The sequence below is a fragment of the Pavona decussata genome, unplaced genomic scaffold (genome assembly GCF_977016875.1).
Source record: "Pavona decussata unplaced genomic scaffold, jaPavDecu1.1 SCAFFOLD_112, whole genome shotgun sequence".
Taxonomy (NCBI): domain Eukaryota; kingdom Metazoa; phylum Cnidaria; class Anthozoa; order Scleractinia; family Agariciidae; genus Pavona; species Pavona decussata.
In genome coordinates this window covers 170,073-194,389 of record NW_028145526.1, presented here as the reverse complement: position 1 = coordinate 194,389, position 24,317 = coordinate 170,073, and the positions used below count along the sequence as shown (strand labels likewise).

The 24,317-nt window shown below is 37.9% G+C and overlaps 2 protein-coding genes across 3 annotated transcripts; one reads left to right on the top strand and one right to left on the bottom strand.

Annotated features, from left to right (window-relative positions):
• Positions 1-511: 511 nt before the first annotated feature.
• Positions 512-9,317, top strand: LOC146470657 (uncharacterized). Of its 2 annotated transcripts, none has more exons than XM_085121634.1 (6): positions 512-635; positions 1,638-4,026; positions 4,368-4,578; positions 4,916-4,982; positions 6,683-6,952; positions 7,576-9,317. In XM_085121634.1, the coding sequence occupies exons 2-6, from the start codon at positions 1,670-1,672 to the stop codon at positions 7,926-7,928; spliced, it is 3,258 nt and encodes a 1,085-aa protein (XP_084977760.1). In that variant the 5' UTR covers positions 512-635; positions 1,638-1,669; the 3' UTR covers positions 7,929-9,317. The 2 variants fall into 2 exon arrangements, with proteins under 2 accessions (XP_084977760.1, XP_084977759.1); XM_085121633.1 differs by having other exon boundaries at positions 7,573-9,317.
• On the bottom strand, positions 8,831-24,310 carry LOC146470656 (zinc phosphodiesterase ELAC protein 2-like). Its single transcript, XM_085121637.1, has 14 exons — positions 24,142-24,310; positions 22,438-22,757; positions 21,063-21,358; positions 19,201-19,412; positions 17,865-18,009; positions 16,690-17,210; positions 15,859-16,000; positions 14,039-14,074; positions 13,756-13,847; positions 13,563-13,641; positions 13,016-13,136; positions 11,667-11,745; positions 10,273-10,417; positions 8,831-9,435 (listed from the first exon to the last, which is right to left on the bottom strand). Exons 1-14 carry the CDS (start codon positions 24,300-24,302, stop codon positions 9,304-9,306), a joined length of 2,481 nt encoding a protein of 826 aa, XP_084977763.1. The 5' UTR covers positions 24,303-24,310; the 3' UTR covers positions 8,831-9,303.
• Positions 24,311-24,317: the final 7 nt, after the last annotated feature.

The following is a 24,317-nucleotide window of genomic DNA, read 5'->3' as shown; positions in this document are numbered from 1 at the left end:
ATTGTAGCCTGCGCCCCAGATGGTGTTCTTCAGTCTTCTCCAACGTTACGTTCTTCGTTTCCCGCGATATTCCTCGTAAAACTATTTCTCGAGAGGATCCTTCAAAACCCCTGCAAATATACAGGAAAAATTCTCAAGCTTGCAAACCTTCAGATTATACAGTCCGTCCAAACCCCTGCCCTGCATGCAACCTCTTCAAATGCCAACAGACACACCAAACACGTGGCTTGTGAGTTCCAATCTCGTACCCAGAGTCTTCAGGCTTTTTGGTCAGCGGGGCAACGCCGGGAAGACTCTGGGGACATCGAATTTTATCACCGCAGGATTTCTGCGGTAAAACAATGGAAACCGTTACGGAACAGCCAATCAAAAAAATTGAATTTTTTCGATGTCCCCAGAGTCTTCCCGGCGTTGCCCCGCTGACCAAAAAGCCTGAAGACTCTGGGTACGAGATTGTGTGAGTTCCAGCTGACCGTAAACAACAGCTGTTTCCATAACAACAAAAAGTCCCATTGTTCACCTTGCGCGTGCCCAGGCTTGGTAAAGTAAAAAAGCTCAATCGATGCGTGCAAGTCGCACGAATGAAGTGTGGGAGATTTTTGCTGTCAGTCTTCTTTCACGTTGAAAGATTCCAGGTAAGAATCTTCTTGATTATTTTCCAAAAATAGTCTGTCCTATAAAGATGTTTCTATTAGAGAAAGCTTCAATTGGGAGCAGAAATGACGGACGCCCGCTTCTGACAATTCGATCAGCTTTTGACAACTCGTGTTTTGTCTGTCATTTTTGAATCCAATGTACGCTCATTCATTTTGTACTTTTTGAAAAGAGCAGATTGTAGAATAAATACCATAACTTTTCAGTACATTTACTGAAGCAAAACTATTTTAGCTTGGATACAATATCAAGTATGTGGTCCTTGTTGTCTCAAAACAAACAAGTCACTTGAGATTATTAAAAGTTTTTCGCGTCGTGATTTGTGCCGCTTTTATCAGATTGAATTGTAGTATCTGTTATATCTGAATACAGTGAATATCTTCTCCATGTTAATTTCTGTCAAATCTGCTGTTATCAGGGACAAATGCGGGACAATCAAGTTCCGATCAAGTTTCATGAACTTTGTGGCTTTTTGTTCACCCGGCCCCCTCTATCTCTCGGCCAAACTGTGTGTGTTCCTTTGGGATGATCCATATCAGGATCAATGATCCAAGATCACTCGGATCATGGTGCACTAAAGGAACCCAGGAATCCTTGCCCAGAGTGGATTCATTGGTTCCTTTGATGCACCATGATCCAAGTTATCTTACATCCTGATCTGGATCATCCCAAAGGAACACTTCTGTGACAAAACTAATTTACTAGTTGTTATATACAATATTATAACAGTTACAGTAACTGCATTAGAGAGTTAAAACAGGCTTTAACGTCAAATTCAGAGTTTTGAATCCTTATGGGGATAATTTTTATTAACAATTAAACACATTCAAGCAACAAATTGGATATTGTCTCTCTAATGCATCAATTAAATTATTTGAACATAACACTTCCTGCCCCCCCTGGAGTCGGGAGTGTGGAATTTGATTTATAAATCTGTATACTGTTATCAATATCTGAGTGTCTGTTATTACTTTCTTTTGCAGTTCAATGCTGTCCCACCATGTAGGGAATTAAAATGAGAAGTCCCTCTGGGCTAAAAGAGAAAGATAAAATATTACAAAGGGCAAGTAAATCATGCCAAAACTTCCTAGATCTACGTGGTCAGAACATCACAAGTATACCAGCAGAAGTTTTCACCAAGCCTCTGGTGGAAAACCTAACAGTTTTAGAACTAAGTGGCAATGACCTTCAATCACTGCCAAGAGAGATTTCCCTTCTGGTCCGCTTAGAAGAGCTCTACTTGGAGCATAATCGCCTCAAATCATTACCCAAAGAAATTGAAGATATATCCAACTTGAGGAGACTTAACCTTGTACACAATGGCTTCCATGAAGTTCCTTTTTGTCTCTCCAGGCTCTGTATGCTTCAGTGGCTCAACCTTTCAGGCAATTTGATTGAGATTGTACCACCTTGGTTGCTTTGTCTGCCCCAACTTCATCACTTGTTCCTTATTCACAACTTGATAGAAAATATCCCCAGAGAGGTTTATATACATGGGATCAAGGAAATGCGCAGGTTCTTTAAACTGCTGAGCACCAAAGAAGTTTGCAGAGAGGGCTACAATGTAAACCAGTTGTTGGTATCTCCAACTAGAAACAAGTTTCCTTCTTGTAAAATCCAGCTGTGCCAAAGAGATCTTGAAAGTAACAGTTGCAAGAAAATTCCGCTTTCATCTCAAGTGGATGTTACGGTGAAATCTCACAGTCTAGGTGAACACATTATTCCTAGTTCTGGCATTTCTAAGTTGTCAAAAGGATCATTGAATCCTGTTGTTCCACCTGTGGAAACGTCAAAAGATGATTATTCAAAGCAACATCAATGTGCAGTTTCTGGGTTGATGGAGTCACAGCACAGTGAAATTAAACTCTTAAAGGAGCAGACAACAAAGATTTTAATGAGACAGGAGCTCAGAAAACTAAACATTGACTATCTCAGACACAAGAACCAATGCCAATCTGAACAAATTCCTTTCCCAAGGAGACGATTGGATTTTAGCCTTGAATTAGAAAACCTTGGTAGAAGAAGGAATAGGTGTTTGACCACCAGTGAGTATGGGACTTGCTCCTCTTTCACAGAAAGTGTTAGAGAACGGTTTCCTTCAAACAGAAAAGATTCATTTATGAGCTTTCAGTCAATGGTGAGCGATGCTGTCAACAATAACACAGATGATGCTCCAAGGAAGAGGAATCTCTCAAGTGATAGTGCCAGCTCAAGTTTGAGTGACATCTCAGACATTAATAGTTACAAGGAGGACTCTGACTTCGAGTCACTCCCTGATAGGCGTCGGCACATAACTCTTGGAGATATTTGTGTTATTATCCCAGAGGTAAACCTCACTGGTCATTTACAATCAGAATTCACCCTTGAGGTTGTGGAGGATATGTCATTCTACCCTAGACTTGGAAGTCGTCAAGTTCTTGCAAGTGAGGTGATTGAGATGGAGCCCCATGGAGCAAAGTTTTATGAAGATGATCCAGCAATCATTAGTTTACCTTATGATGTTAGAGTGGGGAGGAATGATCATGTTATTTGCTGGTGCAGTAACACAGGTGTGGGACAAAGAACAAGATGGCAAAGAATCAACCCAGAGGACTACAATGTCTTTGCTTCCCATGTAGAAATCAAAGCCTATCATTTCAGTCTTTTTGCTGTTATGGTGACCAAAGGTTACCCTGAAGCCCGCAAGACCATAAAAGCTGGTATTGGTGGGTGTCTCTATGTCCCGGAAGTTCCAGGAGTAGAAGTTCTCTTTCCAGAGACTTCACTGCTTCATGATATTGAAGCCTCTGTTAAGGTTCTGTATGCAGATGAGCCTTATGATGTTGATCATTCTGATCCTGAGGCACTCGCCCTTGCTGCTCCAGTTGTCCAACTGGGACCCCATGGCTGCATCTTCAATCCTCACTCGTCGGACTTTGTGACAGTACGTCTGCCACTGCCCAATGGCAAGGAAATTCAGGAGAGGTACGGAGACAGACGACTCACGTTCTGGTGCAGTTCTACAACAGAAGATGAAGATCTGTCGTGGCAGCAGTTCCAACCCAAGTTCACCCACATTGATAATGATGACGACAGCTTGTGCTCAGTGTACTTCTCAGTGGAGCATTTCTCCTTCTTCAGAGTTTTATGGGATATTGTTGATGCGGTTCTATGGGAAGCAAAGCTTGGCGCCTCCAGCCTTATTCCTTTATTTCAGTTTAATGTTTCGTTCCAAGCATTGATGTCAGAAACAAGTGACAATGGAGGCCGATTTGGCATCTGTGTGGCTTGCTACAGATTTGGCAAACCTCTGGAGGGAATTGGCAACTTTCCTATTCTGGTCGGCAAGTGTATCGCACCAAAGATGTTAAGCACAGGAAACTTGCAAATTAGGTAAAGGAGACTTACTACAAAATTTTTGATAATTAGAAAAAATAATCTACTCATGTGCTAGCTTTGGTTTACATATCTTTTAGACACTCTTTCCAAAACTAGAGAACTGTTTTTAAAACTTACATGTATGTACTTCATTGTTTTAGAAACAGGAAACTTTTATCCTAGGCTTGTTTCATATTTGAGTTTTGGAAATTTCTCAAAACTTTTAGGTTTCACTTATTAATAAGTAATAATATTAATGATTTTAATAATTAATCAGCTCAAAGGATTACAGCTAACATGAACTGTTGATGTTTCCAGAAATTGCATGACTTACTAAAAACCTTTCCTTCCTTTAGGCTAGAGTCTGAGCATTTCAAGGCAGACTTGTCAATTGGTGTGAAAGAACTTGTTGCTGTAGAGAACTTCACAGGTCATCCATTTGTAATACAGTTTGGATGTCAGTTCACTGGTGATGCTCCTGATCATGGCAACTTTGGTAGTGTCATTGTGGAGCAACCCTCACAGTATGGTGGCAACAAAGCTGTTCTTTCCTTTCTCCTGAATAAGGTTTGTTTAAAAAATTTGCAAGCAGTTGTAATACACCTCCATACAGGAATTTCTTCTTTTCGACAATCCAGTTAACAGTATCATATTACTGGCATGGTAGGGTCACCCCAACCCCACCAGACCTTTGCCTGCAAAAGGTGGTGGGGGAGGGGGTGGGTGATACACACTTTGAATGGTGACTTATGAGGTCGTGTAGGTAATCAAATATAATTGTTGTCAGTGGTATCCCTTGAACTGAACATTTCCTCAGTTTTCTTTTAATTAGTAATTTTGAGTCAAATATATTTTTAAATTGTCAATACTAGTTTTTTTTTGCTTCTGTTCCATTTCACTGCAGCCTCGTGATTCTGATGCTGTTGATGGTTCCTTAGACTGGGAAGTACAGTTAACCAAAGAGCTTACAGGTAATTTATGTCACTTACTGTTGGTTGCACCTGTAAGCAGTGTAAATCACATCACAAAAGAACTTCTAAATTAACTCGTTTGAGAACATATCAAAACAAACAGTGTACAATTGGTTGCAAATGTTCTGCAACAAGTATTTTCAACTTTGAAAGGTTTGAAGAGAAAACATGTCATATTTGCCAACAAGTTAAGCCATGTCTTAATTCTGAACAAAATGAGAACAATTTGCAAAAATATGTTCCCCTTGGATTGCTCACTTTTCACAAAAGTTGTTAGCAGTCTGAAGGCATGAAAGTTGTGTTTAGAACCCAAGACACCAAAGGCTGCAGGACGTAGGTTGATTTCCTAGCCAGGGTAACAACTGCAGCCCAACCATAATCACCTCAGGGTGTGATAACGCTAGCATAACAACAACACTTGTCTAATAATAATAATAATAATAATAATAATAATAATAATAAATAGGGTTAAATGTAATTTAACTTAGTTAACGACTTGGAGCAAGTTTGCTCCGTGGTGGCGTGGCGTAGCGAGGCGTTAGCGTTTATTGGCGTATAGTTTGAGCACGGCTAGCACATTAGCGTTTGGGCATTTGTTGTTACATTATTGTTTGGGGCCTGGTTCAGGTCTGCAGGCAGTTGCGTGGCCAGCGGTATTCTCTTGCAGTTTAGGCGTGCTCCTTTGCACGTGCTCCGAAATTTGCTCTACTCAGCGTTTTCGTGGCGTGGCTAGTTTATCGCGTTTTGTTGGGCTTTTCTTTCCCTCCCTTCCCTCCCAGTAGTGTTACCTTGTTTTTGTTGGGGATTGGTGTTGGGGGTTGGTTAGGGTTAGGGTTAGTTCGTTGTCTTATGTACTTATTATTTTTCCACTGAGCTTTTTGTCTCAGTGTGACGGGTGCTAGGGTTGGGGCTGGGTTGCGGGCGGGGCTCGTGGCTGGGTTGTGGGTAGGGCAGGCTTATGGGGTGTTCTACCTACCTGGGTTTGGGTTGGCGGTACCAGCCCCTGGCTCCTGGGCACCCAACCTCCATTTGCGACATAGGCGTTAATAATAATAATAATAATAATAATAATAATAATAATAATAATGCGATATGACAGTGATGATGACAATGGTGGTGGTGTTGGTGGTGGTGATGATGATGATGATGATGATGATGATGATTGGATCACAGGGCTGTCAACCTCACACGTCTTCAAATATGCAGAATATCACTTCCCCGGCCAGCAATAACAAAGCGCCTAACAGAGGCGTCACATCTATTGGCCAAATTCATGGGTTCAGTGGGAGGGGGGGGGGGGGGGGGTACATTAAACAGTACCAGAAACAATGCTAAACAGTCCAGTCTAAGACAAATGGCAAACTTCGTCAATTATCGGGGAGATTACAGACATAAATCAGGAGACCAGAAAATACGGCTCAAAATCTGAAGACTCTCGGATTAACCGGGAGAGTTGACAGCCCTGGGATCAGCTTACATTCTTAGGTCTCGGGACAAGACTTTCGCAGGGCTGACCCAGTGTCATGTAGAAATGATGATTATGAGGAAACTCTCTCACTGGTGACATACATGTATGATTGGATGCAACTGACATTTGAGTGCATGTAATTAATTAAGGATAAAAGGTATTGGTACAATTTAATATTCACCTGTGAACCATGTCTTTACATCATATTATTTTATACTGTGCTTTGTTCCAGCGCTGTTGAGTATCAAAGCTGAGAAAGATATGGGTGATGAGGTTTGGCATGAAGTTGCAGAGAGTCTGGGTTATACTCCAAGGGAGATAAATGGCTTCAACAGCTGTGATAATCCAATAGCAGCAGTTATTGCTGACTACAAGCGCCGTGGAGGGATGCCTCATCAGTTCATATCAGCTCTCTACAAAACTGGGTCACCAGGGAACATGACTAAGCAGCACATGTCCAGTAGAAGTGGGCCATCAAGGGTGATGGAGGAGGAGAGATCAGGTCAGTTTATACGAAGTACAGTCCAATCTCAGGGTTGCCATAGTGAGGGAAAAGTCAGGGGGAACAGAATTTTTTCACCATCAGGGAAATACTGAATTCTACCTGAAAGTCCGCAAAAAGTCAGGGAATTTTTATTATTTTAGGGTAGCCACTTGGTTTGGGAAAGGGAAGGTTATGTTATTTCAAAAGGCAGCTACAAAGGAATTGATTTCTGCAACTTCATCGCTGGCTTTATTGGGAAAGAATTTGTTTTCTGTGGTCAGTGCAAAGTCAGGGAAAACTCGGGAAATTTTTATTATTTTGATAAGTGACAACACTTACTTGTGAAAACACTGAAAAGCCTTACAGTAGTTTTTGTCATTTGTGTTAAAATTATTCCCCCACATTCTTCAAGGATTAAGCATTGTTTGTGAAACCCCTTTTGAGTTGATTGCTTACTCGCTTCTAGCATACCATAGAAGAGGTGAAAGTTGTCATACAATTATTGTTGTACAGGGCTGTCATAAAGGACTGTAACTCATAACATTTGTTACAGCTGAGTTTATATGCTTGATGGGACCTTGATGTTATGGCTGAATTACATCATAAAGTCCAAACTAGACTTTAAAATTTGAATTCAGCAGAAATGGAACCCAAAACGTGCCCCTGTGTTAAAAAGAACGCCCGCAAACGGAGATTTAATGAGGCTGTCAACTGGGAAGAAAAATTTCAAGACCTTGCACAAAAAGTTGTTGGGAATGGCAAATGGAAACAGCTTGGTCGGGTCCTGGGAGTCGGTGACAATAAAATCCAAGAAATAGAACATGATTGCAGCATGAGACAGGATGGTTTGCATGAAAAGGCCTACCAAGTGTTAATAGCGTGGCGGGATCTTTATCCAGATCGCTGCAATCTGAATAACATTTCCTCTGCGCTGTGTAAAATTGGCCTCAACTCAGTTGCACGGCAATGTTGTCTGACGATTGAGATGGGCTGATATCATGGCAACCTCAACAGATGACGCATGTACATGTAACTATTTTATTGTAAATTTATTTAATTTTTGTACTTTTTAGTTAGAATGCATTGGATTGGCCATTTTCCGAATGAAAATAGTCACTGTCTTATACTGTAACTTTTAAAAACATTTTTGACTGTGTGAAAACTTGTGCCAATAAACACAATCCACTGCATATTTCATCTGTGTAAAAGGCAAAGTAGAGTGGTGGCCTTGGTTGATATTAAATGACCATTTTGCACAAATTTTTATCACAATGGTCATTGTACAAAGTGGGTTTAAATGGAGGTGCAAATGTCTCCTTCATTGTTCCTGTGTTACCAGGATTTTTTGCATCATTTCTAATTTTAAGTGAAATGGAAAGTTATAGAAAAGGTGTAAAAATTAAAAAAAGACGTGCCATAAGCAAATTTACATCCATACATAGAACACTCTAACCTCTTTAATCTTTCAGTCCATTATTTATTTTGGTATTTTGTAAATTTGCTCAGAGTCTTTCATTCATACAGTTCACTGTATTAAACAGCAAGATAAATGTATTTTTGAAGACAAATTTACTATAACAGAACTGCCACAGAGACAGATATTTTTCACAGTTTTTTGAATGATTAGGTATGTTTAGTGGGTTAGTTTTTTGTAAGTTATAATAATTATAACTAACAAAAAACTATTTTAGGTGACGCAACTTTTCTCTGTTTTTTTTTTTTTTTTTCATCTGTGTAACTGTCGTGCGAGCTGGTCTCGGCAAAACCATTCTGCAAGTCAGAGCTTTTGCACCAGGAGAGTTCACAAGTAATAACAGATTTTTATAAAAAAATAAATAATTTTTAAAGTAACAATAATAATTATAATTCTTAGTATTTTCATAGGTCAGTCTCATGTGAGGTGTACAGTGGAAAACTGGTTTATTGGTTTATTGCATGTAAACTTGGAACTTCAAACTCCAACGAACAATAATTTTTATTTATTATTGCTTTGTGTGTTGCTGTCAATCAGACCAAAAAGACTTTAAATTATTATTCTTGTGGTTCTGATGATCTTACAATGTAAAACTGTAACATGATTAACTAAAATACATGTATGAACGTCATTTTAACAAGACAAATGTCCAGAATCAAGTAAGATTGTTGAACTAGGTTTGTACAGCTGTAGTGCATCGTCATTTTATTTAAGGTTTGTTGTGCTGTATCATTTTCTGAGATGCTATAAATAAATGCTATTTAAAGTGATAGTTTCTTTTATTTGGAGATGGACAAGCAGATATTTTTCATCAGCAAGTAGTTTTGTATGTTTGTGAAATATAGTTTATACTGGTTGTAGATAACATTATTATTAATAATAAAAAACGTAGATATTATGCATTTGTCACAGAGTTTAAGTTTCTTTGTTTGTCACTTTGTTTGTTCATTTCATCAATTTCCTCTGCAAACACAGTTTTCAATGGCTCCAGAAGTTGTGGAATTCTTGAAAAATTACTTGCATGAATCTGCAAGAGAAAACAGTATTCCATCAACCCTCTAATACTGGACTATATCTGTCATTTTCATAGCCATGTAATTTCTTTAATTTTTTTAATTTTCATAGCCATGTAATTTCTTTAATTTCATAGCCATGTAATTTCTTTAATTCAGTTTGGTTTTACATGCATGGCAAGGTTCTTCTCACTTATCAGTTTGATAATGTGTTACTGTAGTTAGAAAGATTACCTATTGATCACTTGGGTATTAAGGCTGACAGTGATAGTGCCAGCTATTTTGTGTGGCTTATGACAATGCGGGAAAAGCACATCTTAGCGAGGGCTGTTGGAATCCAAAAAGAAAATTGGGGGTAACAACACGTTTTATTTTCGGATTTCAATAAGATCTTCCTTTCCCATATACTCAAAAATGGGAAAACACCATCTTTGATTATTAGTTGGCACAGTCCAAAAGAAATCAGTTTCTCAGACCTTCCCCAGATAAGATGCACAGAACTTAAAAGGAGGTACGATCCTTAAATAAAGGAAATTTTGAAGAGGGAACATTTTTGCACTTCGTGTGTTTAAATTTCCCATTAATCTGAATTGATTAAAATAGAGTTTAAACAAGGAGCCTAATATCATGAACCCATTGAACCTCAGTAGTGACCAACATCTATCTTCTTCTTACAGTATCAATGCTTGATTAACATTCAGGTCATGAGAATATAAGAAATGATCATCAAAGATGAACTGAAATGTCTTGATTTTTTTAATGAATTCTCCCTAGTAGTAACATAAGAAGAATTTACATGTTGACACAGGGGCTTGCAGGGTTAAATTCTTACAATCGCAATAATCTCTTACCCTCATGTGGTCAAACGCAATGCCAGTGTACTTTGTAAACTGGTCGCTGAACACAGGAATCTTTGGATACCGCTGACTGAAGTGATTCAACATTATGAACTTTGCGTCCATCTTTACGCCACTCTCAATGGCCTCAGTCGTTGTACTAAAATACAAAGGGAAAATCTATCTGAATGCCAGTAGATGAACTTAGGAATAGCCCTGGTTGGCAGTGTCCTTAAGCAAGCTGACTCCACCCCTCTCAAAATCAATCTTGACCCAGAGTCCTCAGACTCTTTGGCCGGCAGTTCACTGTCAGAGTAGAGAAACGCGGGGGGAATAAAAAAAATTGCCCATGCTGGAGTTCAAAGAGAGATTGGCCCAGATGAGTGTGTACATGTAAATTTTATTTATGGATTTGGGGGATGCCATCTCAGAATCAGACAATAATTTTGTATGGAATTTGGGTCACCTTTGACTGGTCACAGCCTGGTTAGACACAATGAAACATAACCAAACTTGTTAAACTTACTAATTTTTATGTGATCTTTGTGGTGATGGGGTTGATTTCTTCATATGTTGCAATTTGAACAATGTGTAAACTTTAAGGGTCCAGTTATAAATGGCTCTGCCTTTGCATGATTAAAGCAGTGAAAAGATTCCAGTACCCTCAAAGTGTCTCCAAGCGACCAGCTGCTGTCCAAAAAGCATAAGGACTTGGGGTACGAGATTGTCTCAAAACATGCCAACCTCCAGCAATTTTATGGTCTACGGCCTACAGCCAACTGAATAGGAATCTCAGTGGCCATCACTCACACTGTTCTGTCTGGTTCCTGTTTGGCTTTACACAGGTTTTCATGGTTAGATATTATTTCCATGTTTCCAAGAATTAAGGCAACTTTCTTGCTTTAACCACAAGATGGAAATGGGAATGGCTGAAACAGCCAGAATAAGAGGCACATCCCATTGATAGTTTTGTACCCTAAAGAAGGCACCATTGCCGAAACGCCAGTTTAAAATGTCTCACAGTGTCTATTTTATAATATTTTGAATTCACATTAAATTTTATTAACTACGATGCGCAGTATTGCAATCTTTATACATCCCATTGAGAAGCATGTGCTAGTACAGCTGATCAGTAACCACAGTGATCATACTAAGTTGAATACAAGCCTACTATCAAGGCTGGAATTCAAACCCATGTGGCCTGAGATATTGTTTTGAATTACCTCTAGTCATCTATAAACTTTTCTTTTTTTTTTGTCCATGCTGCACACTTGATGGAAATAAAATATGGCTTACTGTAAAGTTGAAAATTCAAAGAAATTATTGGCAGTGGCTGTCTAATAGTTTTCAGAACTCTGACGAAGACCCAGGTTTTAAGCTTGCATAACTATTAAAAGTTCTCTTCAAACCTGTGCTTTTTTGCAAGAGCTTCAGCTTGGAGTTCATCTTCCAGAGTTGCTTCATGAATGAGGAGGTCAGCATCTTTTCCTGAAATAAAGAAATTTATCAACACTGACAATAAAGGGCTAACACAGTACATCTGGGACTAAGGGGAGGGGGCTTGAGGGTAGGAATGGGATTAAACCCCGGAGGGTGGGGGGGTGCTCCCTATAATGGCCTATATTCCCAAGCACTATTTTAGCTTTCAACGATCTTTAGATTTTTAGACTTTATACCCAATTTTTAACTTGCATAAGTATGAATTTATTTGTAATTTTGATATGAAACTTATTGTAACCCAGTCCCTCATTGATTGATTAACAGTATGTAATTCTTATAGTTGTACAATTGTAACCACATTGTAATTCAGATTAACTGCGATGATGATGGAATTAAACTTCTTTATTATTATTATTATTATTATTATTATTATTATTATTATTATTATTATCGGGAGGCTCCGCCCGAAAGGGGTACCTTTTCCACACTTCAGGTATATGAAAGGGTAGGGATTTCACGAGTCGAAGTTTATGAAAGGGTTAGGGAAATCTGTCATTTAGGTATTTGAAAGGGCCTTTGAATTCATTATTTTCCAATGGAAGGTACATGAAAGGGTTACTTTTACTGCCAAAAATGGTATATAAAAGGCTAAGGGGTCGGACCTCGGGGCGGAGCCTCCCCGTATTAAATTTTTTTAGTACCCCCCTGGGGATTAAACTGGTGAATAATAATAATTTATAGCAGATCGCAAATTGTTGATTGCAGACTGCATACCCTAGAGATTAAATTGGGGTTTTATCTACTGTCTGCAAAGGCTGCAAATTTGCCATGCACCAAATTAAATCTCACTACATTGAGGACCAAAACATGTGACTCAAAAACCATTACCCCTTGGACGATGATCTGGCCTGGTTAGTTACATCACAAAAAGATGCTAGAAATTGAACCCTTTCTTAACAGTTGAGAGGTCAAGCTGGTCATGTAAGCAAAATAACGAGCCAAACAAGCTTGGCGAGGGAGAAAACTTGATTACTCTTTCACTTTGGTAAACTTGCCCTATCAGTTGAGAGGTCAGCTGATCATGCGAGCAAGAGAAGGACCCAAACAAGCTTGGTGAGGGAAGAAAAACTTAACTCTTTCACTCTGATAACCTTGCTATATCAGTTGAGGGGTCAAGGTGATCATGCCAGCAATAGAAGCCAAACAATCTTGGTGAGGGAAGAAAACTTGATTGCTCTTTCTTTTTGGTAAGCTTGTCCTATCAACAAAGAAAGGGACTGTTGAGGAGTGTGCTGTTGAGTTCTGTGCACAGACTTACCAGCCTCAATCAGTTCAGGACATGGTCGAGTGTCACCAGAGTACACAATCTTCCATCCATGTTGATGCTTCAATGCCAAACCATAAGCTTCAGTACAGTGATCCACAGGAACTGTTAACACCTATTAAGGACAAGATCAAATGTCCAACAACAACAACAACAAATTTGTAAAGTTGTAAGTTTTCATGATTACCACTGCCACTGTAAGTTCATCAACCCAGACAGCTGGGAAAAGCTCGCAAATGACAGAGACGGCTGGCGTCATGCCATACGTGAAGGTGTCAGGAGTGGAGAGAAGAAGAGGAACCTCCAGTTAGAGGACAAATGGACAAAATGTAAAGAGAGCAGGCAAACAGTGGACTCTAACCAGCCATCCAACTTTGCGTGTAATAATTGTGGCAGAGACTGGCATGCTAGGATTGGGCTGCTGAGCCACATCCGGCACGGCTCTCAACAGAAAGACTGACCCAACAGGGCGCACACCATTGTCTCCTGAGACTGAAGGTTGCCTACTACTGTAAGTTCATTAGAGCTAAGCTCTTAATACCTCTTTTGCTTCAAGATGACTGTAAACATTCCAATAATCGCCATCCCTGTCGACTACCAAATCACTGCTGTCCACAAACCTACATTCAAAAAATATATATATTTGTGAAGCCCTTTACAATAAGTGGAACAAGATGTTATCAAATGTACAATCATGATATTTGTGGCTTTAAAAAGCTGGGAGTAAACTGGACCTGTAACTGATGTCTTCACACATGGTGTCATATTCATACAGCCATTTTCCTATCTTGGCAGGACCAATGATCAATAGGGGATCATCAGGAAGCTGGAGAGAAAGTATTGTAAGTTATACTTCAAGTTATATGAAAATTATGAGACATCGTAACTAATTAATTATAGAGCAGACTAACAAAACAAATGTCCAAATTGCCTTTTTTTTATATTTGAAGTAAAACTAAAAACGGGGGTGGATTTATAATGTAGGTAACTGGATATTATCAACAATACAATACTAACCAGAGTGTCCCTTTGCTGTATGATCTGTATCAGACCCTAAAATAATAATTTATTGGAAAGAATGTTAATTTAAAATGATATAATGCCAAATGTTCTCAAACTTCAGCTCAGAAGAGATGGATTGCTCACAGGTTTGTTTTTGAATATTAAATTAATAAATGTCTTTAGGAAAAAGGTTTGAAAGTTTACTGTTTTGTGTTAAGTGAGAACAACCTGGCCTTCAACTTTGGCAGATCAGATATTCTGCAAAAGTGGTACCAAAAACTAATTATTGTTACAATAATTTTATACTAAAAAAAACACTGTCTTACTATTAATAAAAGTAACGGGCAAGAAGAAATTCATGTCCAGCTTTTTAAACATTAATGTAAAGTCTTAAAACTTTAAGGAGTACTGAGTAATAGCCCATGTATAAGAACCTGAATTTTCCAATTTAGCCTAAATAGGTTCTTATATAAATGGTACTTAAAGCAAATTTAGGCTACCAAGGTTCTTAAAATAGGTTCTTATATTTTCAGTGTTTTCAAAATAAGCCGTCGGCCGTCGCATGCGGCGGCAACTTTTCTATTTGCGACGCCTATTTTCACTCTGATAAATCCCCAAAATAAATAAAGCGATTGATAAATAACTTACTAGTCTACCAATGAGTTAATAAAGCAATAAACAAACAAGCCTGGCTCACATTACGCAGAAAGAATCACATAAAACTAGAATGAACGACGATCGAAGTGAACGTGGAGTAGGCTCAGTTGCTGGGCAGCGTTTTCTTTTAGCCAGTTCTTCATGTAGTACTCATTATAAGCACATGGCGAACTTCGCGTGAATTGAGTTGCCGTAAAGTTGGCATGAATTTCGCACTTAAAGTTGTGACACAGAGTTCGGTCAAAGTTGGTATAGATTGCGTAAAGTTTGAGTACAGTTCGCATACAGTTTGTGTAGAGTTCGCATACAGTTTGTGAAAAGTTGGAGTAGAGTTTGTGCAACGTTTGCGTAGAGTTTGCGTAAAGTTTGCGTGTAAAGTTGTTGTAAATATACAGGAAATTATTGTTTAGGTTGATAACAACTACGTTAGTCATCGATTGTTATCTTCAGCACTGATGATGTGTTTTGTGAGACTGACAAACGTTAGTCAAAATCTTCTCAAGTGGAGGCAACAGCCATATGAAAATTCTGAAGGGTGACGTACTGAGGCCCTTTGGTTTTGCTTCCTGTTTAAGCCTGTAAATATTATAGCTTTTTTATAACCAATAAAGTGACAAATTGCCACGTTTTCAACAAGACTCGAACTGACCGTTTAGTGCTTCAGAATGCAGGAAAATGCATCTCTGAGAGTATAACACGTCAAAATTTTCTGGGGGGGCATGCCCCCAGACCCCCCTAGAAGGCAAGGCCCTCCGGGCCTTGCGCAGACACTATGTGTCTGCAATGACTCCGTGTCTGCAACGTCTACTTTACCTACTGAAAACGCTGATTTTCATATGAATTTCATCTGAATATACTATATATATTATAAATATGATCTCATAATACAGTATAATGGCAAACACAATATAGACATTCAACATGGTACTTGAGCTTGAAAGAAAAAAAAAATTACTTTTAAATAGATGATGATCTTAATTCAGCCGTTTCTACCTATACACTTTTACAGCAACCCCACTGATAAGAACCTAACTTAAAATTTTAGCCTAAATAGGTTCTTATGTGGAGGGGGCTTAAAATGAAAATTTTAGCCTAACAGGTTCTTAAAACCCAGGTTCTTATACGCGGGCTATTACTGTATTACTTTTCTTTACTAAAGGGTTCAGAATAACTCTTACCAAGTGATGATCTGCATGAATATGTGATATAAAAACGCATTTGAGCCTCAAAAGCACACGGTTTGCAAAAAATTCTCCATAATGTCTGTACAGCTGACCATATGTTCCTTCACCACAGTCGAGAAGCATTGAAGCGGTATCACTTAAAATTACATGAAATCAAAACAAACCATTTAATAAATGAATAAATGGAATTAAAGGGTACGTGTTGGTTGAATGCACAGTGCATGGATGGAGAAAACATTTTGTTAGGATTAGAATCACAATGTAAGACAGAGCCTGTGCAAGATCCCAACCCCAGACATTGCTATCATTCCTGCACTTCCAGTAAAATGCAGGCAAGTTTACATATAAGAAACACAGTCAGGCAGTCAGAGAGAGTGGTGCAATTCATACAATCATTCACCTAACCCTCACTCCCCACCCCACCCCACCCCCCAAAATCCTTTGACCCCCGCCCACCCCCCCCCCCCAAAAAAAAAATTTAAAAAAGGCTAATTGAAGTGTTTGCCTTTACCAAGTTGTTTTTTTTTTAATTATTAAATGAGTAAATAACGAAGAAAACAAATCAAACGCTTTAATAGGCCATTTTCGAGTTCCTTTGAACCTCATCATGAAAGCGAGGCCAAGTGCAAAGCTTTTATATTATGAAAATTACTTTTCATTCATATGCAAACAAAACTAATTTTCATGTTTTGTTTTGCGCTTAGCCTCACTTTCATAATGAGGTTCTAAGCAACTTGAAATATGGTCTATTATAAGGTCCTTGCCAATTAAGTTAACAAAAAATGTTCTCTACAGATGAACATCTCATGGGTTCATTATTCTTACCTCATGTTGATCAAAGTTGCGCTTACATTTCTGTACTTTGATGGAATTGAGGCTCCAGTCCCAAGGAAAACAACTTCATAGTTGTCACGATTGATAAGAGATTGGTGAGCTTTCATTTCTATTAATTCTCTCAAAGAAACCCCTCTCTGTTCTTCATCCACAAAAGCTGTTGCCCCAACTGCTTCTACGATTTCTCTTACAGGATATTTGAATGTGCTCAAAGTAGGTGGATTTCTTATTAAATCTCTTGATCCAGCAAAGCTGCTAGTTGAAAGTGATCTAACTGAGCCAAGAGATTTTAATTCCGCTCTGTCACGGCTTCTTTCCTCAAAGCCTGTTGCACCAGTTACATTAAGTTTATCATCCAAAAGGGTTTGGCTCTCTTGCAAAATGGAGTTCATATCTAGTTTATCCGGTATGCCAGATCTATCAAATCCTTGGTGTTTGATTGGGCGGAGATGAAACTTCAGAAAGTTTTCTCCAGGAAAACAGTTTTTTGGTAAATCAGCTTGTTTAACCACCTGTAAAGAATGATTATCATGATAATAAAATTTTTTTTTAATTATTAATAATAACTCATACTTTTTAACCTCAGGAAGCTATTAATATGTACTCTGGCTTAAACAGGAAATTCTGGTATAAAAGAGGCCAGCTGGCCTGGCCATTCTCACCTTCAGTTGTCAATCATTACATTGTAAATTTTGAGGCGAATGAAATTTAATCTCACATTTCAGTTATCACTTTGTTAAAATAAGATTACATTAGTCAAGCAGTGATTCTTATTAAAATCATTTTAATTAGTTATTCATGAAAAGAATTAAAACAAAGGAAATCGCCAGCATAAAGGAGGTTTGGAAATGGGATCTTAATTTATTTATCCTAAAATTTCGTGAACATTTACTTTGCTTTTCTCCAACATTGAATTATATATTTGATGGTTTGAGAAGCTATATCAAACACCTTCAAGACAGAAATTATGTTTCATTCAATTTCCAAACACCTCAAAGTTGGTTAAAAAAAAAAAACGAGGTGTGTGATCTTCTTGGTGTTTTGAAATTGGATGAAGCACCCTTTTCAAGTTTTATATAATTACTTCACAAAGTGTTGCAAAATATCATCTTTTCAAAATGGAAAATTAAAATGCACATGTCAAAAGAAATGTTATTAGTACTTACAGGAATATCACTGGTTTCCAGTAATGGGAAAATATCAGGATCAATAGAATGCAGCTGACACTGAACAGTGGCTTGAGACTGAAACACTAAGGGTGTGGCACATACGTCCTTGTTTATTAACAGGTGTGACGCCTTGTCTCCAAAGCTGAAAAAAAAAAATGAGATGGAATCCTGTTAATGATAAAAACAGTTAATTCTGGTGTGTCAGATTTCAAGTAATATTTAAAACACGAGCAGCAGTGTTTTATCAGGATTTAAAACCACGAGGCGCAGCCAAGTGGTTTTAGACCCGATAAAACACCTGCTGCAAGTTTTTTGAACAGCTTTAAAAACATTCCTGGAAAAGTGTGTGTCAAGAGAGTTCATAACAATGATGCTTTTGTGAACATTGGAAATCAGTGAGGAGGAAAACATTAAACACCACATACTAATAAGGAGGAGGTTTTATCAGGTTTTAAAACCACTGCATGTGATGTTTTATTGACCATTTGATAGGTCAATGGGCTTATGAATTATTAATGAGTTTTGAAGAGGGAATCTTGTTTCTGCAACTAACCCTTCACATAATTACATGTGAAACCAACAATAAGGAGTGTGGAACATATGAAAGACTTAAACACTTTTCACAATATCAATATAGAATTTCTCTTACGTTTAAAACTTGTTAACGTGAAGTTGCATGGTTAACCTTTAACTTAATAAGTTTTGTTGTAAAACTCTCGCTGAACTTCATTTACTTGAGGTAAAAGTTGAAAATATCAGGGAATTTTGAGACTATCCCATAGTGTATTGCAGAACTCTTCAGTACACTGTAAGTCATGTTTGCCAGTGGAAATGTGTCTTGAGTAAAAGTTCAAGATGGTAATTTTGCAATATGTCTGATCAAAACAAACTATGACTTGGAAGGACACATGCCATGTTCCTACTCTTTTGGGCTTTTAAAAATCAATGACTTTCCATGAGCTTCTCAAGTTTCCGTGACAAAGCGTTTCCATTTTACAGTGTCAAAATGCCCAGTTTTTACTTCTACTGAGTGAAAATCTGTTTCTTGTTTTCTTTCTGTTTTTTTTTTTATTATTATTATTATTGTTCATCCTCTTCCTTTCTGATCCTTTCTTATTCACTAAAAGAATGCTTTTGTAGTAATTTTTTCTATAAACATCATTTTCAATAACTTTCAATGACCCACAATTAAATACCAAGACTTTCCAGGCCTGGAAATGAAAGTTACCGGTACAAAATTCCATGACTCTCCAGGTTTTCCATGACCCGTACGAACCCCAACATGCCCTGTTAAGCAAAAAAAATATTTCCAGCCCTGAGTTGAAACTCTCACCTGTTCCTCCACAGCTCATACTCTCCACTCTGAAACACACTCATTGGTGTCAAATGAACAATAAGGACAGGTGTTGCACATGATCCACCCTCATGATGTCTGCTAAGCTGCTCATTAGACAACAGAGAAGGGATGTAATCCACTGTGGGACAATCAATAATCATGAAAACTTGGCCTGGCTGACATGGTCCTATCACCTGCTCTGGTTTGATCTGTAACAACAAAGGTAGAACCTTTCAACACCTTACAATGATTGCTTCAATGGGTTTTTTGTTTTTGTCTTTCATTATCAATCAATCTACCTTAAACAACCTGGCCCCAGTTGTTCAAAGGACGGATAACTTTATCCGATGGATAAGCAACCCTTCAGCGTCTAAAATATACTTCACGTTAAATGTTTTCCAAGGTTTTCGTACACTCCTCAACTAAGCAGTGGATAGAGTGCACATATTCGGTTGTACAAGAGGAAACACTGAAATCTTTGCACAGATTGAAACTGTAGGATAGTGACTTATCCACTGGATAAAGTTATCCAGCCTTTGAACAACTGGGGCCTGGTAGCAGTAAAAGTGCTTCAGAAAAATATAATTTTACAAGCAACAAGGACGGTGCCTACTATTGTTACTGCGCATACGTTCTGCGCAACTGGAGATGCTCGCGTTTCCTATGGGTGGTGCCTACTATTACAGGAATATTTTTGCGTGCTTTAAAACTATGCGGAGAAAGCAGAACTCAGCAAGTGATTTTGGTATCCAAAAGGAAAATTGGGGGTAACCATGCATTTTTCAGAGATAATAAAGCTTCAATTTGGAAAAAAGCACCATACGTTGCTTTGTATTTTGCTGCTTTTTAGAATAATATTGTAAGTTGCTTAGTTATCTCTAAAAAATGCGTGGTTACCCCCAATTTTCTTTTTGGATTTCAATAGCCGCTACCAAGATCTGCTTTTCCCGCATAGTGATAAACCGTGCAAAAATACTTCAGTATCAGTAGGCATCATCCTTAAACCTAATTTCTGCTTTGCACTGACTGAGTAAATTTTAAAAGCTTGGACAGATGGAAACAACTTGATTCTTTGTTTGTTTGGTTTTATCGCTCTTTGTATGTTTGTTTGTTTGGGGGTTTTTTTGCAGGGGTAGGAGTAGGAATAGCATTCAAAATATTGTAAGGCATCCTTTTAACCCTTTTATTAATTCCTAACATCAATATGTGTATTCTCCCTGCTATTCTCCACAAATTTGTTATGTCACTAGTTGAGAGAATTTGTTTATCAATCAATACATGTTATCTTTGATGATCATTTCTGTTATTCTCAATGGTCTGAATGTTTAACCAAGCAGTGATATTGTAAGGAGAGATTGGATGCTAGTTAATATTGGGACTAAACTGCTGTTTCCACTCCACCTCCTCCCTCCAGAATTTTTTAGTGCGGTTTATGACTATGCGGGAAAAGCAGATCTAATTAGCAAGGGTTATTGGAATCCAAAATGAAAATTGGGGGTAACTGCGCATTTTTGAAAGATAATTAAGCAACAATATTTCTAAAAAGTGCCAAAATATAAGGCAATGCATAGCAGTTTTTCCTAAATTGAAGCTCAATTATCTCTGATAAATGCATGGTTACCCCCAATTTTCTTTTGGGGTAGCACGAGCACTTGCTAAGTTCTGCTTTCTCCGTATAGTTTTAAACCATGCAAAAATATTCCTATATTAGTGAGCACTACCCACAGGAAACTCGAGTATCTCGAGATGTCCAGAACATATGCGCAGTAACAATGGTACGGGCACCGTCCTTAATAGAACCTTCAGTTGAATCATTCCAAATATGAATAAATAACTAAAACTGATATATTCAAACCTACCTGCTGTCCATCTGGTAATGTGACAGTATTCCCAGAACATAATTCCCGAAACAAAGGCCCTTTAGGAACACCAAGCTCTATAGCCTTTTTAGGGAAAAACTTTCCAGGTAGAGGGGTAAGCTGACAGATGTAACAAACAGCAGTGGATGACTTACAGCCTGGCTTCAATTTTTTGGGTAATGGCTCCTTATCTTCAACATTTGAGGAAGAGGATGAGTCGTATGGTGCAATGCGATCATTTGATGAACTTGGATGAGCCTCATCACCAGCTTGTGACTCAATATCTTGATGTTTTGCTGAAACACAACAAAAACTTTCAACTTCAACTATTAAGTTCTTGTTGATTTTGCTACCAGCAAATAACAGAAATTGAAGGGGTGCACAGAATAAGGCCCTAAGTGACTTTCGATGTAATGTCAAATTCTGCTTTTGTTTCACAAATGAATACAAGGCAATTTAGAAGGAGATCAGAATCTAGCAATTTATCAGGAGTTCATGGGGCTTTTTTCCAGTCACCCCTTTATTCTTAATTGAGGTGGGTAACAAAGGTAGTAACACACATCAATGATGAAAAGATTATGGTGGATACAAATAAAATTTGATAGCGTTAAACTAAATAATAACTAAATGTTAATTTGTGATATTAAATAGTATACAGATGAAAGAAAAGGTCATGAAAATGAAAGTGAGGATACAAAAAATAGCTTAATAAAGAATATGATTGAGCAGATTTGAGCCTACACATGTACACTTTTTCTCATGAGTTGATCATTGAGAAATATGGAAGGACAAAAAAATTAATGTCTTTGCTACCAAGTAAAAACATAGATTGGATTAAGGTCCTAGAGCTAATTCCTACCCCAGGGAGAGAATCATCTTCTACATACAGCCTTTACAGGGATGTTTCATCAAATAGGATATGGCTTTACTATCTAAATAATTTTGAATATTAAAAATGTGATCATTGGATAATGCAATTTCTGAGCTTTGATTGGCTTAGCGACCATGGTATCTCAGCCATTATACACTAGTGCATCATGCCCAAGAAATAGCAGCCATTAAATGATATTGTTGTCTGGTTGGTCTTGTATAGCAAAATCAGCAAGACATAGCAATATTTCTTGGTTATTTTTAGTGAAACAATAGTTATTGAAGGGCTTTTCACAAAATGGGTGTATATCACTTTTTTTTTAGTGAAATTTGATTTTTTTGCAGGATCTCACTAAATCTTTACATATGGACTTGTTTTGACATGAAGAATATCGTTCTACTCAATATGCAATCCCAGAAAACAAACAAAACCACCAACAACAACAAGCCTCTCGGCTCACCAGTCCACTCCCAATCCGGAAAGAAAGAGATACATGTAACTTACCATTTATAATAACTGGCCATATTGTTAGATTCTCATCCTCATACTTCTCCTCATCACTTCCACTGAATCCAACACAATCAAACTTCAAGCTCTCGTGAAACAAAAAGAACCTGGTTGCATGAATGAAATCAGATAAGTTGTTGGGTCCATTTAGTCTGATCTCTGACTTTCCATTGTCTCTTAAAGTCATTGCCATTCCAGGCAGTCCTCCTATGTATTCCCAGCACACTCTTGTGAAGAATATGTTGTTTATTTTTGTGAGTTTCAGCTTGCGTTCATTAAATATTCTCTGTGTCCCTTCTCCACAGTTGAAAAGATATCTGAAATTAGAATTGTTAGACACATTGTTAATTGTCATTGAATAAAAATAAGAACACTTTGTTGTTATTATGGTGACCTCGCCAGGTCTCAAAAAAGCTAAGCCACAGATAAACTCATGGTGAGCTATATCATCTTATTTTATGACTGAGCTAAGGAATTAAATCTCTGATTGCTGATTGACTTCTTACTGCACAGTAAGAAGAATGTGTTACACATGAACCTACATGTATAACCATCATGTAATTCACCACACATTTTCCCATAGTGGTTAGAGCATCCGATCAGAGTGCAGAGGGCCATTCACCAGGAGAGAAATCCTGGATATTTTTGCTTAACAAAAGTACATTTGAACGATACAAGTTTTCAAAAGCCTGGAAGTTATTTTTTCTTCATGCCATGTGTTTACTGTGTTCATTATCCCATACATTATCGAATTACAATGTGTTTACAAATGAAGACGAAAATGAGAAAAGTTTACAGATTGAGAATAAACAGTATGCCAGGGACTGGGTTACAAAGTTCAAGAAGGCAAAGTTTACAAAAGGTAATTAATTATTACTAACAATACATAATACTATTATCAAACTATAAACATTAAAGATGAACTTTTCTATATATGAGACCTTATAATGGCACTGGGATTAAAAACTACTCTTAAAACGCCCCGTTTTACACTACAGACTCCTGCTGTTTGAGTTTCTAGTAAAATGTCTGTGCGCATATTCCCTGGTCTGTGTCAGATGTTGTGAAAGAGGGCCACCGTTATTAATTTTCTCCAGAGTTTTCACACAAAGGTTATCATGCCGGGTGTCTAATCTTGGGCAGTCTGCCATCTGTAAGGCTTCGCTATATGAATGCCCAGGATAGATAATATGCAGGGCTCATTTTTGAACTTTTTTGAGTTGATCTGATAGATAGTTGGTTAAGGCATAATGCCATACCATGCAGCAGTATTCCAAAAATGATCGTATCAGGGTAGCATAAACAGGAAAGAGATCAGTGGCAGGGACACCCCCGCAGCACAACACCCGGAGTATATGAAAGCGCTTTGATGCCTTAGCAACCACTGAGGTGATATGTTCACTCCATTTCATTCACTGTGGATAATTAGCCCAAGCACTTTATGTGAAGAGACTATTTCCAACGCTTGACCATCAAGGAAGAGACTCAGTTAGCAAGTAAAGTTTGAACAGGGACATGGCCTGGTCAAAATAAACTTAAGCTTAATTAATGTTTCCAGGCAAGTTATATATATATGAATAATTTTTTTATATTTCAACCAATTTTTGTTTTTACACTTACATTTTGAACCTAAGACCACCAGAGGAAGGCCAAGTAGACAAAATCAATGAGCACAGATTGTTTGTAAAAGTATCAACTTACCTCTGAGAATCAGCAAAAAGAAATAGCGACGGAGAAGTGTCTTTCGACTCTGCTCCAAGAACTTGAAGGTAAACGAGAGACGATTTAGTATAAATTGAAGCAGCCATTAATTTCAAAGAACTTTGTCTTGGAATCCTGACTAGTCCAAATAATAACCCCATTCACGGTTTGAATGT